Source organism: Podarcis muralis, chromosome 1 (assembly GCF_964188315.1).
Source record: "Podarcis muralis chromosome 1, rPodMur119.hap1.1, whole genome shotgun sequence".
Classification (NCBI taxonomy): domain Eukaryota; kingdom Metazoa; phylum Chordata; class Lepidosauria; order Squamata; family Lacertidae; genus Podarcis; species Podarcis muralis.
Genome location: NC_135655.1, coordinates 72631947 through 72649706, shown reverse-complemented (window position 1 = coordinate 72649706; position 17760 = coordinate 72631947). Strand labels below are relative to the sequence as shown.

Here is a 17760-nt window from a genome sequence, read left to right as displayed (position 1 = left end):
GCATCCTGCCCATACCTCTGTTTGCACCATTAAAGACCGATGCATTCGAAGCTCATATACAGCACCGTACACATCAACAGTGTTCTCCATCTCCATTTGATGGATCAAATGGTCAATTGCAATGAATGTCCCCGTCCTTCCGACACCAGCACTGTAAGAAAAAACAATTGCGTATGTATTTAATGGCTTCGTGCTTGCCTTCAGTTAAGCCCTAAATCCTTGCTTATATCTCGGTTTAAGGATCACTTAAAACAGCATAATTATCTTCCTTCTGTGAAAGAAAGGAAAAAAAGACACACACAATCTATTCTGCTGCTCTTAATACTCTCGGTGGATGCCTTTTCCTCCACAGAAGTGATGCACAGGTAGAGAGAAATAACCTGTCAAGTGGCCCTAGGGCCTATTGACACCACGGAGATGGAGCCCATTGCAAAAGCTGTCTGTTTGTCTAAGGCAGGGATGAGGAAACCTATGTCTTTCCAGATGTTGTTGGGCTTTTACTCCCATGAGACCCAGCCAGCAAGGCCAAAAGCCAGGGGAAAGGAGAGCTGTAGTTCTGCAACATCTGGAGGATCACAGGTTTACAGTGTACATCTGTTAAAAAAGAGACTGAGGAGGTCTTGCCTATTGCTTTTCTGACAACTGGGCAGAAAGCAAAATAATGATCCGGTCCCTGCCCTCACTCCATTTAGTTGGACGCCTCTACATGAAGTAACTCTGAATATGCAAAGAGTGACGTAAATTCATCTTGCTAGTGCTAAGATTGTGCCCAGGAAATGGCCTGGAAGAATCAGGTGCTGTATCATTGTTCACCTATGGGACACAGATGGTGCTGTGGTCTAAACCACTGAGCCTCTTGGACTTGTCAATCAGAAGGTCAGTGGTTCGAATCCCCGTGACACCCCATTGCTCTCAGTCCCAGCTCCTGCCAACCTAGCAATTTGAAAGCACGCCAGTGCAAGTAGATAAATAGGTACCACTGTGGTAGAAAAGTAAACAGTGTTTCTGTGCGGTCTAGTTTCTGTCACGGTGTTCTGTTGTACCAGAAGCGGTTTAGTCATGCTGGCCACATGACCCGGAAAGCTGTCTGTGGACAAACACTGGCTCCCTCGGCCTGAAAGCGAGATGAGCGCCGCAACCCCATAGTCGCTTTTGACTGGACTTAACCGTCCAGGGGTCCTTTACCTTTACCATTGTTCACCTGAAAATCAGTGACTTTATGGAAAACTAGAATGGCAATAGAAACAAGAATACCCAACTTTGCATGTGTTAAGGTCCTGTGAGTTCACATCCCTTTATAGTTACATAAGCAGTGGCACTGAAATATTCCCACCCCAGCCCCCACACTTCCACACAAACATAACTGTATATAGGATACCACTTAGACTTGGGAGTCTCGTCTCCCCTTCCAGAAAGTAATATTTGTACCTGCAGTGCACTAAGGTAGGAGAACTTGGAGGGTTCTGCTTCATGTATTCCTGTACTAAGTGCCTGAAGTTAATGAGGAGGTTGGTTGTTTCCGGGACACCGTGATCTGGCCAGGCTGTGAAGTGGAACTGTCGCACGGGGTGACTTTCAGATGAATCACTCTTAGAAATGAAAATAGAGGAAAAGGAGTAGTTGTTAGGGTTCGGAAGAATGGTGTCACGAAGTATTTTATAATAAGAAAAAAATTAAGCCTGTAAGCCGCTTCCTGGCAATTCTGTAGTGCCTGGCACAGGAAAACGTGAGCCATGAGAATGGCTTGGTGGAATGGGGGGGGGGGGCAGGCAGGTTAAAGCTAAGTGGAAGGGTTGGGGCCCAAGGACAGCTGTGGAAGAAGAGACAATGACAAGTTGCTCAGGGCGAACAGTGTCAGGGGAGGAAGAAACAAATGTTTAAAAGTGTATGAGACTCAGACCAAGTGCCAAATACATTTCATTGAGCAAACTCATATTTCTATCCTCTGAGTGCTTGACCTAAGACCTGGGTTCAGTACACCTTCTGGAACTGCTGCAAGCTGAGTGTATTTTTGATGGTTTCAAATAGCTTGGATAAATCAGGGAAGTGAAATTTTTATACAGTGGTACCTCGGGTTACAGACGCTTCAGGTTACAGACTCCACTAACCCAGAAATAGTACCTCGGGTTAAGAACTTTGCTTCAGGATGAGAACAGAAATCGTGCTCCGGCAGCACGGCGGCAGCAGGAGGCCCCATTAGCTAAAGTGGTGCTTCAGGTTAAGAACAGTTTCAGGTTAAGAACGGACCCCCAGAATGAATTAAATTCTTAACCTGAGGTACCACTGTATCTAGCTTGACTGTTTTCATTAGTGATGGAGTAGATCACATGCAATGCATTTTGGGATTGGGTGGGTTTTTTGGGGAAGGGAAATTTGGAGGTTGAGGGCTGTGAAATATTGCTAAGGGAGCAACAAGACCTCTAGGCCAATTTGGTCCTCTTGGTAGACTGGGTCTGCCACACACACCTCCCTGGATGACTATGGGGTACAGCATGGTTTCAGAGAACTTATTCACATGGGAAAGGTGTGTCAAATATAGAGACTCTGAGGCTCTACTTTGCTCCTAGTGATGAATGAGGAGATTTAGGAGCCTCTTCAATCTGAAAATTATCAATTTTCCCAATTATGATGTTTCCCAATTACCCAGTGTTTAATTTCAGGGTCTCAGCAGACGTCTTCTTCCTTAACCCATTCAAATTCCTACTCTACAATTCTATGATTCTATGAAAAGTTTCACACTTGAGTGGAGTAGATTCTGCCCATCTCTAAAATTCAGAGTTAGAAACACTTTTATTGTGAGCTCGTTTTGTTGCCTGCTCCAAATCTGAAACGAGGTGTAAATTAACCTAAAATAAATAAGTTTAACAGCAGGCAACAAACCACATTGAAAGGTAGGTCACATGTCTAATCCAGAGCCCTTGTTTCTCCTGTGAAAAATATCTGCTGCCCATATCTAGTTGTTGTTTTTCCAAAATCAGAATAATTATCAGAATAATAAGGCAAACAGAAATGTCTAAAACCAGACATACCCATGCCCCAGTCATATCAGTGCCCAAAGGTTTCTGTAGTGACAAGGAGAACAGATAAGACAGCAGAACTCCTTCTCAGAACCCTCTCTCTCTGGTGTCTCTGACAAGGAAATGTGATGTGCCCTATGGCTGCTGGGACCCCATAGGATTGCAGCCTAAGTGATACGTCATCAATCCAGAGTATAAGCAAAACACAGACACACACACACAGAGAGAGAGAGAGACAGAGCGCAAACAACTCACCTTTTCCATGGAGAAATCTCTTATTGTCCACTCTGGAAGAGGAATTTCTGAAGTCATGGCTACTGTTATGTCTCCATAGCTCTTGGATTGTTTATTTGGCCAATATTCCTCACATTTTGTCTAGAAATATAAATTATAAGTCAACTTATATGATAGGTCCACAAAAGTAAAAAGAATATAAGAAAAGTAAGGGGTGGGGACATTGGATTTAGGACCAGATGGGGGATGGGGTGGGATAGAGTGCCTGGGACCAGTAAAGATGCCCCCCATTGTTCTCCTTCTTAAGAAGCATATTACTGTATTACTAAAGAAATTGACCTGTGCCTCTTTGCTGCTCATCTGTGTTGGCAGGTGGGGTCAAACAGTGAGAGGTGGGGGTTATCCTCTGATACAGCGGGAGTGGGAGTGGTTCTACTACCAATGCCTCGGGGTGTGATGCATGCCCAGTTTGTTGCCCAGCACCGTTGCAATTGCTGAGGGTGCCAATAATGGTAAATGCCAAAGTAAGCTTTGGAAATAATTCACTCATTTCATAGATTTCACAGAGGCAACAACAAACACTGCACCTTGTAAGCGTGGAGGTGGTGAGCCTACAGGTGTTGAGTTATGTAATTATTTAGATGTCAATGCATTTGCAGGCCAGTGCCCTTTTCCCGTCTAAAAGGTTCTCGTAGGGACTTGCATAAGAGTATCAAACACAGTTCTTAACTCAGAAGGCTTTTCTGCTGCAAAGTGGTTTGGGGCGGGTATTATTATTATTAATTAATTAATTAATTAATTAATAATAATAATAATAATAATAATACCCCACCCATCTGGCTGGATTTCCCCAGCCACTCTGGGCAGCTTCCAACAGAATGCTAAAAACACCAAACACCAAACAAATCAGGAGCAAAATAAGAGCTGGGCTGGAAGAGGGTACTGAATCTTTCCACTTATCCCTTATTATCAACTGCAGCACCATATTGCCTAGGTAGCCTGCTTCCCACTACCACTGCCAGGAAGCATCTCAGGCTTCAAAGCAACCCCAGAGGTCTTGCAGCGTGTCTGCTGGGTGGAAGCCTAAGCACGGCAGTAGCTGAGGAACATTCTTCTGTCGCTCACGATGTTGCAGTTCCAAATCCAGAATAAGAAGCTGTTATCGTTCTGTTTATTGTAGAGCCACACAGAAAACTTAGGGCAATACAAAACTAGGGCAATGTGGGGCATCTTTATCCTCTGCCTCTGGATTCAACAACTTTATTACTGATCACGGGGTACATCTGTTAAGGCATCAATCTTAGCTTCCAATTTCCCAGGTTGTGGTCTTAAACTGGTAGGTTGTTTTTTTTAAATCATTGAATAAAATTTTTTAGAATGGTTGAGCTGGAAAATTTGTGGCGGTTGTGGTGCACAGCAACATTTTGTAGCATGTTTTGGAACTTTAACGAAAACTCACCCTGCCTTGTTCAATACATTTAGTCAGCATAACAACGGTATAAATTTTCTTCTCCCAGATCATCCGCCAGAAGTCTTGCACCGTATTGGGCAAAGGGCCTTGTGCAGCGATGAACTCTTTCTTGGAATTGTAACCCTGCAATCAAAGTATGGTCTGAATACCACTTTTCTTATTTATAAATCTGTCATTAAAACACTATGGGGTTTTTTAAATAGGCTGGGAACACTTACCGGCATATAGTTTGCATTAATGTAATCATTGGTTGGATGTTCATGGATCTGAAGTCTGACACGAGAAATATCATCTGCAAAAAAATTATTTATTAATTATTATTATTATTATTATTATTATTATTGTTGTTGTTGTTGTTATTGTTATTGTTATTATTATTATTAAAAGGATGTGTCAATATATTTTCCTTTTTCCACAGCACATACCACATAAAATGAATTAAGCCACTAAATAAAGAAAAGACTATGAACCAGATGAAAGAATATAGGTGGTGTAGTAATTAGGATTAAAAGTAGCGTTAGAGTCTGATCCTAGCCCACTTATCTTTGCTGATAGGGGTGGAGGGGGAGAAGGGATTCTAGCACAGTGATGGTGCCAGGTCAGTTTTTAGGAGCAGTAGGGTTGAGGAACTTACATGGCAAGACATTGTTATATCTATTTTTTGCTTTGTTCTCTTGTAGTTCAGCTGCAAATCTGGGCTGATTTGTACCAACAGGCCTGAGCTCCTGCAGCAAATAGAGAAGGAATTTAGGATTATTTTACCTCATGGCATGCAAATAGTTCTTCAACACTTGGCCATATGACATCCAACAGCACTGAAATTTGGGGGAAGGTAATTCCTAATTGTTAGGTTTGCTTATTGTTTCCCATTGCATATGGCTTTTTCACAGTTGAATTTTGGCTCTTTAAATAATGAAATCCACCTCGAAACATGAATTTCAGATTTTGCAGGGACTCAAGTCCTATTGCACCTTCCTTTTTCAACTGTTCAGAGAAGACGGGACAGTCTTTATCTTTCAGCTGTGCAGAAGGAAGTATGTGTTGTTGTCATTATTTAATTTATTACCTGCCATTCACCCTAAGGTGGGTTACAACACAAGAGCTACGTAGCTGAGCTCTTATGTGGAAGAATGTAAACATTACGACGACAGAGAAAAAGCTGAGAACATTTCAGATGCATACCTCATACTCTTCTGCAAATCCACAGTTTGAGTCAGCTTTCTGTTTCTTAAAATGAGACTCAAAGTCTTCCACTTTAAATAACTTTGATCTGAAAGAAACAAAAAACAACCACCTTGTAGCAGTCAACATTATCTAGGACACACATATTTTGCTAAAAACTCAATTTCCGGAGCAGCTGCCAGGGAGAGGTGGCGGTGCACACATGGTCTCCTGAAGATGGTGGCAGCAGTGCTGGAATGTCCCCAGAGCCACCCAGGCACATTTAGTTGCCCTGTTACTTTCATAGGGGCAGTACCTGAGATATGCCATCCATTGTTTTGGGCCTAGCACAGACTCTTGACTAGAAAAGGGTCATAGCCCAGTAGGGACTAGAGGTTTTATTTCAGGAATAGCTGGTGTGGAGGGGTGGCTGGGTTTACACCCGGCCTCCTGACATCAGCGTTGCTGCCACTTACTAAGAAGTAGAGGGAGGGGGGAAGGTGTGGTGGTGGGGAGGTCAGCATTGTGCAGGTACCCCAGCAGAGTCAGTCCAACACAACTGTAAACCTTGCAGCTGCCTCCAACCTCTTTTCCCTGGTAAGTGGCAGTCATGCTGGAGTCCAACAAGGTGAGAATTAGGGACAACAGAAACTGAGAAATTCCAAATCCATATTTTGACAGCTGAAGTGCTGAGTGTACACAACATAACACGTTTGCTTAGGAAATAAAGCACTAAGCATTTTCTGAGAAGCTGAACAGAAATAAAGCATAATCAAATGAGAGACATGAATTCAAGCACTATTTCTATTATTCATCTAGAGTATAGTAAATTATTTGCTTACTTTCTCGGTCTGCAGAGGAAGACGGAAAGGAAGAGAGAAAAATTGCACACATTAGTTACAGCCTTTATTAACTGAGCAGAACAATTTTATACATAATACTTGGAATCTAGTATTACATAAACTACAAATTCCCTGCTGTGATACAAGAATGCCCAATTAAATTTTGGAGCAAAAACATAGCTTTAAAAATTGATCTTCTTTATAGTCTAAGCTATGCTCCTGCCATTTCCAATTATTTAGTTGCATCTATTTCTCCTGACTCCTTCAAATTGATTCATCCGGAAGGATAAGAAAAAGCAATCCAGTAGTTACTACACATAGCTTGGGGGTACTCCTGGATCCTTTGCTGTTGCTTGAGGCTCGGATGGCCTTGGAGTGCCTTCCATCAGCTTGGGCTGGTGGCCCAGCTGTGCCCCTACCTGGACAGGTATAACCCTACTCCCCTGCGCACACACAATGCACAATCTATCTTAGAGCCATAGAAACTAGGTTGAATTTAATACTGGTGAAACAGGGCACCCCACACCTAACCACCAAGGAAGAAAGGTAGCGTTGTAGCAGAGACCTTTGAATGTTATTTAGTATCTTTACACAGGCATTCTGACACATTATTACACCAATTAATCATAACATAGAGTTAGGTTATTAGGACCTCAATGACCCAAAATACTTTTAAAGCACTCTAAGTATTATCTCCCCCACCACTTTAAAACAAAGCCAATTCTGATTGATCCTCAGTATATTCTAAAGAGAAGATAGTAATAGTCAACTCACTCTAATTGGGTAAATGGCACCTGGTTGTTTTTTCCACCTTTCCTGTAGAATTGTAGATTTTGAAAAAGGGTTAGTTGCATTTTTCACTCTTGGAAAAACTGAAATAAAAAATACAAAGCTTTCCGCAACTACTGGTTTGGCTAAAATGCCAACATCAGGCCACAAACTATGCCTTCCATTAAGCAACAAATATAGGATTGGAAAGCACTGGTGTCCATGTGGCCCAACCCATTTGCCACAAGGCACGGCTCTCCCCAAAGATGAACTGACACACTGCAGATGGGGGGCGGAGAAAGGGGGTGCGGTGGGTGTGGGTCACCCCGGGTGTCACCACTGAGGGGGGTGACAAAATGCCAGGTGGCACTCTCCGCGGGGCCTGCAGCACGCCTGAGCCATGTGTCTCTCCTGGGAGAGACACAGTAGCTTGGGTGCCCGCAGGCTCCACACTGCCCAAGCGTTCCACCCGCTGCCTCCTTCCCAACTGTAGGGCAGCTGAGTGGGAAGAGGCAGGCAGACTCCGGAGGCCCCATGGTGTGCCCCGCCCCTATGGGCAGCTCGCCCCGCCCCTGGGTGCGCCATCCCAGGCACCCGAGTGGCTTCCTCCGCCGCTGATTGCAGATTACACAGCATTCTATGAAGAACAGTCTGCAGAGCAACAGATCCAGAGCCTTTGAGGAAGTAAACCATCCAAGCTGCACATGAAGACCAAAAAGAAACCACTACCCAGGGTCACAAGCCCAGTCTCATCAGGGAGGAATTTCTTCTAGACCAACTTTATGGCAATCAGGCACTGAGAGTGAACAAAATCCACCCACAGAGCCTTCCCAAGAGAAAAAAAATAGTATCAGCAGGGCATCACTTCTGATAAAATGTCAACTCCCTTCAAGAGCACTGTATCAGGTGGGTATCCCTGGAATAGTCAGCTGTGGCCATGGGGAACTCAGAGAATAAAGACTAAGAAAAGAGGTAAAGCGACTTTAATTATTTTTAAAGACCAACCATTGCTGACCTATCAAGTCACAGTTTGGCAGGACTTTCTGTATTTGGACTAAGCTGGTTCATTAAGGAGAACCTATTTCTTACCTGCAGAGTTATTGTACCCTGATAAAAAATAATTAAGGCCCCCTGACCTTCCTAAGACAGACAGCCTGAAGATGGTTTGAATGCATGGTAGAAATAGAGCCCAAGCATTCCAAATACGTGAAAGAGAAGCAGCAGAGACCTGCATCATGAAGTGTTATGCACAACTACATCCTTGTAAAGAATTATGCAGTAGCTAATATACCTTCTCTTTTTCCAGAAGATGAAAAAACCAATCCCTGCAGCAATAACAGCAGCAGCCAGAATGCATCCCACAACAGCTCCTGTGATGACATCTGGAAAAGAAACAAATGATTTTAACTCCTTTACAAGTCATAATGACAAGGCGAAAAAACAACAACCACAAGGTTTTAACAAGGGCCCTTCAAGTGTACTCTCAGCAATCACTAGCTTTTGTTGCCCTAGCAAGGCAGAAGCTCACAGTTTCTATTCAGCACTGAGATTTTATTCGGTAAAATTATTGGGAAGGGTAACGATTCAGTGAGATATTTGAATCTCCCATTATCCAAACAAGCTAAAATGAGCAGACATTGCTAGCTGAACTCTCAGGAAGCAAAGGGTCGTTCAGTGCAATTCAGTGGTGTCTCAACAAATCAGAGTTTAGGTCTGACCCCTGTTACACGCATCAGACCTGGTTCACTTGACATAGTAAGCCAACTGTGTGGGCGCCCAGAGAGGAGCTTGCAGCTGCTTTGCTCCTTCCTCAGTCCTTTTAACTGCGGTGCTGCACTGAGGTCAGCCAAGGCAGGATAGCTCAGCCTGTAAAAGCATGAGACTCTTAACCTCAGGCCCGTGGGTTCAAGCCCCGTGTTGGGCAAAAGATTCCTGCATTGCAGGGGGTTGGACTAGATGACCCTCATGGTCCCTTCCAACTCCACAATTCTATTATTCTAAGGTTCTTCTTACTGTGTCCTCTGAACCAGGACTTATGGTTAAGGCTTTGCCCCTACTGACCATGAGCTGGCAACTGGAAAATTCCCATAAGGTGAACTGGAGTCTGCTCCACGGCACATCTGACTCAACTACAAGCCACAAAGCAGATGAAAGTCTCAAGAGCAAAGAAAATCCAATAGCTAGTACTAGGACCTTATGCCCAATCCTGTGTGTAGTTCACACAAGACATCAGGTGGTAAGGGAGGTCAGGCTGTTAGATACATGCAGGATTCCATGTTTAAGTGGGATTCACAAGAAAAAAATGGTACACTGTGGGATTTTTCTGTTCAGTATTCTGCGACACTCCATTCTCTCCCCCTTTTTCCTCCCAGCGCTCCACTGCAATCCCAATAGTACATTTGCATTCTACAGTTGCCAAGCATACTTGGTCCTCACTGTGGGGTTTGCATTTCTAAATTTTATTTTATTCTACAAACCTTGGAGTTCTGCTACTACTAATTTCAATAAACCTACCATATAAGATTGATGCCTGTCTTCTTGGGTACTGAGTCTAGTTCCCAATCTCTTGGTCACTTGCTACTGAGTAAGTGTTTAACCTGAGACTCTGGAAACAGTGGGTCTGGCCTTTAGCTTTTGCTTCCCTAGAATTTTAGGGGTGCCCAGTAATGTCTGGGAATTCCAGGTTGTTTGCTCATTAGACACGATCTGAAACACAAAGGTCTAAGGCTACGCTTTGGCAAGGAGGGGAACAGAACTGGGTTCTCCTTTGGGGAAGGTTCTCAGGCAGGGTGGAAGGAGAAAGAACTTGCCCATGTGAAGACCACCTGGTGGAAACCCTTACACACATGGTTCTTAATTGTAAACTATATGCTGATCTCCGTAAGCAATTTCTAGATCAACTCTGTATCCCCAAATGGAAACCGGAGTTGGAGATCATACATTTTCTATTACTGGGGAATGATCAGGAGCTCACCAAGTTAGTGACTAAATATATCTATTTGTTTTTTTGTCGTCGAAATACACTGCAGACATCTGATCTCCCTGGAGACCTAGAGATGTGACGATAGACTGCTCTGCCTCCTTCCTTTTAGCAAATGTTTTTTGCCACTGGGGAAGTGGTAATTGTGTATTGATTTGTTTTGTATGTTTGGATGTGATGCCAATAAAAGGTTTGATGATGATGAAATAAATGTACCTGGATCTTGAGGTAAGACAACGGCCTTTGAAATTTTTGAAAATGAGACATAACTCTCCTTTTCATCAATGGTGTCATTCAAATAGTCAATGCGAGTAAAACCAGCAACATATACCCTAATGCAAGGCAGAGGAGGAAAAAAAATGGGATTTGAAATCAGAGTTTGATTTTTAAAGAAAAAGTGTGTGTTACTCATTTATTATGTTTTAGTCATCAACACGACTCAGGGAAATGGAGTTAGAAATAGAATTAAAATACCTGTATGAATTAAGTGGGATTAACTTCCCACTGACATAACCATGTGTTACGGATCCGTCTCCTATTACAATAGTATGCTGTTCACTGTTGGAGGGGGAAGAGGAACGCATTTGCTCATCTTTGACATATGCAACGTAAGCATCTGCTCCCCGTTTCATGAAATCATCATAGGTATATTTCAAGGCCTCTGCAGAGACTACATCTGTATGGGGGTAAAAATGAGAATACATCATCAAAATATAAAATGATAGATTTTTAGATACTCATAGAGTTCAATAGCAGTAAAATATCCAACAGCTACTTCAATATTGTCCAAAATCAAAATATTAAGTTAAAAAAAGAAGTAAACCCATAAGTTACATGGGGGTTACATTCTGGGGATTGAGCCTAAAGCCAAAATTGTGTATAGTCAAAACACATTGCGTTCAAGTTCCTATCTTGGTTGATATAATAGCTTTGATCAATACCATGCTGACAGGTGCTCTATAGCAATATAAACATGAAACAAAGTGGGATACAAAACTTGGTTTTGCTGAGGAATCAATACAATCTTGATTGCACCCAAAAAATGTTGACATTTCCTTCACCGTTGCCAGAAACAATCAGATCTAATCATTGCAATACTGCAGGTATCAACTCTAAATGCAGTCTCAGAATTTTACTTCTACTACTTTTTTAAAAACAAAAGAGAAAGTATGGAACAGAGCTTCTTACATAAAGACAGATTTTTTAAAATAAATGATAAAATGGCTGTACTGGCCATGCATTTTGTTTCTGTTTTACCTTTTCGTGTGACGATTACTGCATATGCTACTAAAGGTCCATGGCTTGCATTAAAGCTACTGAACCGAACTGTCAAGGAGTTGTGAGTGGTTCCCACAATGGCAGGGGCTGTAAGTGGAGATGGAGGGTCTGGAAAGCAAATATTTATTAACTGAAAACATTTATAAACTGTTTAATATTTTAAAAGTCTCAAAGCAGTGTACAACATAAAACCAGTAAACAGAAAACAGAAAATCAAAAATACAACGTAAAACCTGTAAACCACTAGTATAAAGCATATAAAAACAAATAAAACAAATATGGAATGTAGGGGAAACAATTTTTGTATATCAAATCTCTTTCTGCAGCACTACAAAGGAACACAACGGCCTGTTTGCAAAGAATAGCCTAGTTCTTGATTATCTGTATAGCACATTAGCTATGTTGAGATTTGTTGAAATGATTTCTGTACTCTACAACTCTTAAAAGTGCAAGTTACCACCTGGAGTCACCCACTTCATTCAGAAGCTCCAAATGCCACTACACATTGCAACTGCATCGTGCATGAAGCCACCACATGGATGTTCCTTGCAGTGGTTTACATACATGGCAAACAACAAAGGATCAAGCAGCAAACGTTGTTGTGAAAGCTTTAAGGCCCTCTATTCCAAGTCAAACTGTAAGAGACTTTTCTTGGTGGCTGCCCCACAACTGTGCAACTTCCTTTGCATGGAGCTTCACAAAAGCTTAATATTTTCTGAAAGCACTGTAAGATGTTCCTATTTGGACTGGCATCTTCTACGCTGTATATACTAATGGTATTCTGTTTTATTTTAGTTTTGGTATCCCACCCCCCCCAACAGACACAATTGCAATAAAAACAAGGGACAAAAGGGTTAAAGATAATAAGATATGAACTCTCCAGCTGTGAGGTTTTCCTTTAGCAAAAAAATGGAAAGACTCTTTTTCTCAAATAAGTGGTCATAAAACTATTTCTAAACTTTTAAACAACCACACACCCACGTCTATCTCTGTTGACGAACACACACCTTTCCACTGGGCCTAAAATTTGCGATGCGATATAATTATTTTATGTAATGCCAATAGCTATCTAGTTCAGAAACCCATTTCCATTATGCATTCCCTGCCAACAACCCCAAACAAAGCAACTATATGCTTACCGCCAATACTTGTGGGACATATTTTTTCCTGAGGATGACTCTCTTTCCCACACGAATGTGTGACAATTCTAACAGTGTAGTTGGTATAGTAGTTCAAATCTGTTACTGTGGTATGGTTTTCCAATATATTTTTACTGCCCCAAGTACTATTTAAGACGTCAACTCCAAAGTCAGCAAACCTCCCCTTTGGATTAGACCAGTTTAGAATCAATTTTGGCTGCTTGGCGACTTGCATGCAGTTCAACACCTCCACTCTTGCGGCATCTACAACAAAGAAAGCAGGCTAGTCACACAGGGTGTTTAATAAACACACACAACACTTGAATGTAAAAGGAAGCAGGGCAGAACAGAACCAAATCTCTTAATTCCTCCTACTAGGTTTGTTCCCTATTTTGTCTCTTTACATTACAGTGGTCCCATTGTTCTCAAACGGAATCCGTTCCGGAAGTCCGTTCAACTTCTGAAACGTTCGAAAACCAAAGCGTGGCTTCCGATTGGCTGCAGAAGCTTCCTGCACTCAAGCGGAAGCTGCATCAGACGTTTGGCTTCCGAAAAACACTTGAAAACCAGAACACTTACTTCCGGGTTTTTGGCATTTGGAAGCCAATTTGTTCGTCAACTGAGCCGTTCGAGAACCAAGGTTCCACTGTATGCATTTCAGTTTGTTCATAATAGGAGACAAGACACACCACAACAAGGAGGGCACAAGGAGAAATGGCATATCAAAATTGGGTCATGTGTAATAGGCATGTCCAACTCCCAAGAGACTGCGATCTACTCCCACTATAAAAATAGTGCCAGTGATCTACGACTGACCAAAGTTGTTGAGCTTTTGTTTTGGGGAGGAGGGGCGATCGACCAGGGACACCCCACAATTGACCAGTACATCACAATTAACCTGCTGGGCATGCCTGATGTATAACATTCATCTGGCCAGGAGAAAATGTGTTAAACAAAAAAAGGGGCCTGGTCTTGCAATTAACTGCTGCATAAGAGCTAACAGAAGGCATTGTGTGGGGCTTCTGCGCAAGACCACACGGCAAGAGACTGCACACACCTCGCGCAAACAGAAGCACAAGGATTGCAGTTCTTGTATCTTATGCAAGAGATAAAACACTCAATTAGAAAAGGCCTTTTTGCACACCAAAGAGGTTTTTCTGTTTGCACCTCTACATCAAATCCTTTATCACCAGGAACTGAAAAGAAGATTAATTGTTTCAAACACTGCATCTAACAGCGCAGTCCTAACTATGTCTTTTCAGACGCAAGTCTTGTTGAATTCAACGGGACTTGCTGCTAAGTAAGCAGGGTTAGGGTTGGAATCTAAGAATGGTTATTCTTAGTTTGCATTTACAGGTGGACGTATTTTCTTCAGGCATTCTTCACTCCATAGTCTGGCTGGATGTCACCAAATGCTATTGACATGAAGGTGGGGATAATTTTTCCTTTGTTCATTTGCCTTGTACACATACCCAGGGGACAGAGAAGCAAAATAAGTAAGATTTAAAATATGGTAGCCTAATAAAACACCTTTCCTCAAAAAAGACATGAAGTCTGCTCTGCTTTTGTTTGCTTCACCCCCTGTTCCATTTCTGCAGACATCACCTTATTTGCTTAAGCATATAAAGGAGAAGATTCTGCCCTTCTGCCATTTAACAGACTTACCTGTACAGTTATTTATGCTGCCTGGTCTCCCTTCAGTTTGATTATACCCTGCTACTGAATAAATGCTGAATGTATAATTGGTCCCAGGAGTTAGCTCTGAAATTTCAGCACTCGTAGTTGGGAATATCTTGTCCTCAGTGGCTTCACCACCAATCTGTATCCTGTAGGTGTACTCTGAAGAAGCTGCATCAAGATTTTCCCATGTTAAGTTGACCGTTGTTATACTGACATCTGTAACTCTGATGCTGGTGACTGAGTTAGGAGCTGTCAAGGGGGGAAAAGGCTTTTAAATATATATATATAAGCTGAACTGTGTTCCAAATTAGCATCATAACCTCCAAAAGATTTTCCTTTGTTATTATAAGGCGTGCATGTGCATACGCGCGCGCAGACACACACACACAAAATTATTCAACTCTCTCATGGAAACGTATTTTTAATACTTATTGTTAGCACTTTAAGGAACACTTTCAATTGCTTTTTAGCTACTTACCTGTGTACCTGTTTGTGGTTTGTGGGTCCCCTTTGGTGAGGTTGTCTGCTGCTTGTGGAAATACACTAAAGCGATAGAGGGTGCCTGGTAAAAGTCCTAGAATGGTAACGTTCTTGTGTCGTGATGTCGCATTCATTTCCACTTGGTTTTCTTGATACAATACTATGTAAGTGTACCCTGAAGAAGCAGCATCGTTGTCTTCCCATCTTAAGGTTACGTTCATTGTGTCAATATCAACAACATCTAAGCCAGAGACAGGACTGGGCTCTATATGGGGGGAAAGCAAAAGGAAAGTGAGATCTGAACCATGGGAGGGACAAATAAGGATAAGTACGCTGCCTGAAATCCAGCTGTGCTGTCCTGCTTGCGCAACAGGCCACCCTCTCCTCCCTCCTAAAGCTTCCTATACACTCTCAATCACTTCTGGAGGTTTGGGGGAATCTTTGCAGCAGATCGGAGGCTTCACGGGGCATCAGGGAGAAGGGGAAGGGGAAGATCCATTGTGCCTCCTGTACAACCTCACCATATACTGTATATACATTTTTCCAGGGGGGAAAATGCCTTAAGTGTCCAAGAACACCTTTGTACAGATTCTTCTTAAATTGGGCCAACCTCAAGCTTGTTCTGCTCAAAGACAAAATGTGAATGTACGTAAAGTACCTAAATGGTATAGCAATGAATGTCATTTTGGAAATTGCCCCATTTTAATTTGCTTACTTATATAAACAGATATATCAGCTTGGTCTTCTTCAGTTTGTTTTTTTAATCAGCTGCTATTGGATATATTTGAATTTGCACCATGTTCCAGATTCCAAGCTACTAATTGCTGCACTGGGGACATCAGAAGCGTCATTCCTGGGAGGACCACTTCCCTTTTATTTGTAATAGGCCTCTAAGGCAAAGGCTAGCCAAAGAGGTGCCCTCCAGAGAATGATGCACTTCAATACCCATTATTCCCTCCCCCGATAGCTGGGGGTCATGGGAGTTGGGAGCCCAGCAACCTCAGGAAGACCTGGGCATCTGCAGGAATTTTTGGGGGTGGGGAGTGAGTAAATCATTGAAATGGGAAAGCAGGCTAGCTTCTCACAAAAAAACAAGAAGAATACCGCACCTGTAAACAATATGTAACTGTGGAAAATAAATGGTATTTAACATAAAAACTGAATTTAATTGTTTAGACACGTGCATGTCTACCACCATTTTGTCAGCTTCTGATCAAGCACATATTGTGAATATACCTTTATGGTACAGAAATGCAGAGACTGGGAATCTCCACCTGTTGTAATTTACTTACTGGTATAAACACTTGTAGCATTTGGTTCTCCTTCAATTGTACCATTATCAACTCGAGGGAATATTGTGAATGTGTACAATGTTCCAGGTTCCAAGTCCCGAATTTGTGCACTGTTGGTGTCAGAAGTTTCTTTCCTGGGAGGATCAGTTCCTTCTATTAGTATCCGATAAGTGTAGCTAGATGCATTTGGATCGCTATTGTTCCACTTCAAAGTTACTGTTGAATTACTGCGGTTTTCAAGGCTGATGTCAAAAACCGGGCTGGGTTCTGTTCAAGAAAGAAGAAAAGGGATCTAGCTGTGCCAATAAAATAAAGTTGCATCACAATATTAAAATAGTGATATCAGAAGTCCCTTGAGAAATGTAAAAGGTTACTACATTATGATTGGCTACCATTTTGTTAAGAGTACGGTATAAAACAAAATTGAAGGATAGGCAGAGGCAGCTAATGTAGAGGTCACACATTCTTTAGTAGATCATCACTTGTCAGAGGAACGTACTTCAGAATCAACTTAAAAATAGTAATTCTGCTTTCCTGGTATAAACTGGAGACTTAAGGCATGCAATTTTTTATTTTAACCACAATGACAACAACCAGTATCTTTAGCGTGTGTAACTATGCAGATGTATTAGCATAACCACCAATAGCCAGGAAACTACAAGGGCAATCATATAATACCTACTCTGCTCGAGTACGTATAATGAATATATAGAATGACCCTTAAGAGAAATCTTAAAACATACAGTGGTACCTCGAGTTAAGAACTTAATTCGTTCTGGAGGTCCGTTCTTAACCTGAAACTGTTCTTAACCTGAAGCACCACTTTAGCTAATGGGGCCTCCTGCTGCCACCGCGCCGCCGCTGCACGATTTCTGTTCTCATCTTGAAGCAAAGTTCTTAACCCGAGGTAATATTTCTGGGTTAGCGGAGTCTGTAACCTGAAGTGTATGTAACCTGAGGTACCACCGTACTTGTATCTACAGTTACATTATTTGAGTCTCCTCCAGTTTTACCATTATACTTGTCTACCTCAATCTTGTCATCTCCTGCTTGAGTAAATATTTTGAATGTACAGAATGCATCTTTATAGTAAAGTAATGTAGCAGTCTGAAATGTTTACTAAGTTGTATGAACTTGGACGTACTTGTATAAACACTTGTAGCATTTGGTTCTCCTTCAACTGCACCATTATCGACTTGTGAGTATATTCTGAATGTATACAATGTTCCAGGTTCCAAGTCCCCAATTTCTGCACTGGTGGTGTCGGAAATTTTATTCCTGGGAGGATCAGTTCCTTCTATTAGTATCCGATAAGTGTAGTTAGATGCATTTGGGTCGCTATTTTTCCACTTCAAAGTTATCGTTGAACTACTGCGGTTTTCAAGACTGATATCAAAAACTGGGTTGGGCTCTGTTTA

At 42.0% G+C, this 17760-nt stretch overlaps 1 protein-coding gene across 1 annotated transcript in view; it reads right to left on the bottom strand.

Moving 5' to 3' along the window:
- The window catches only part of PTPRJ (protein tyrosine phosphatase receptor type J), a 79002-nt gene that overhangs the window by 5778 nt on the left and 55464 nt on the right, over positions 1 to 17760 (bottom strand). The window contains exons 7-23 of the mRNA XM_077931236.1: positions 17487 to 17753; positions 16343 to 16609; positions 15049 to 15315; positions 14556 to 14819; positions 12891 to 13154; positions 11731 to 11859; positions 10948 to 11149; positions 10690 to 10805; positions 8785 to 8875; positions 7500 to 7541; positions 5905 to 5992; positions 5357 to 5447; positions 4941 to 5014; positions 4711 to 4845; positions 3273 to 3392; positions 1429 to 1589; positions 16 to 151 (exon numbers count right to left, since the gene is read on the bottom strand). Coding sequence (XP_077787362.1) covers positions 16 to 151; positions 1429 to 1589; positions 3273 to 3392; positions 4711 to 4845; positions 4941 to 5014; positions 5357 to 5447; positions 5905 to 5992; positions 7500 to 7541; positions 8785 to 8875; positions 10690 to 10805; positions 10948 to 11149; positions 11731 to 11859; positions 12891 to 13154; positions 14556 to 14819; positions 15049 to 15315; positions 16343 to 16609; positions 17487 to 17753 — 2714 coding nt within the window. The remainder of the gene's footprint in view (positions 1 to 15; positions 152 to 1428; positions 1590 to 3272; positions 3393 to 4710; positions 4846 to 4940; positions 5015 to 5356; positions 5448 to 5904; positions 5993 to 7499; positions 7542 to 8784; positions 8876 to 10689; positions 10806 to 10947; positions 11150 to 11730; positions 11860 to 12890; positions 13155 to 14555; positions 14820 to 15048; positions 15316 to 16342; positions 16610 to 17486; positions 17754 to 17760) is intronic.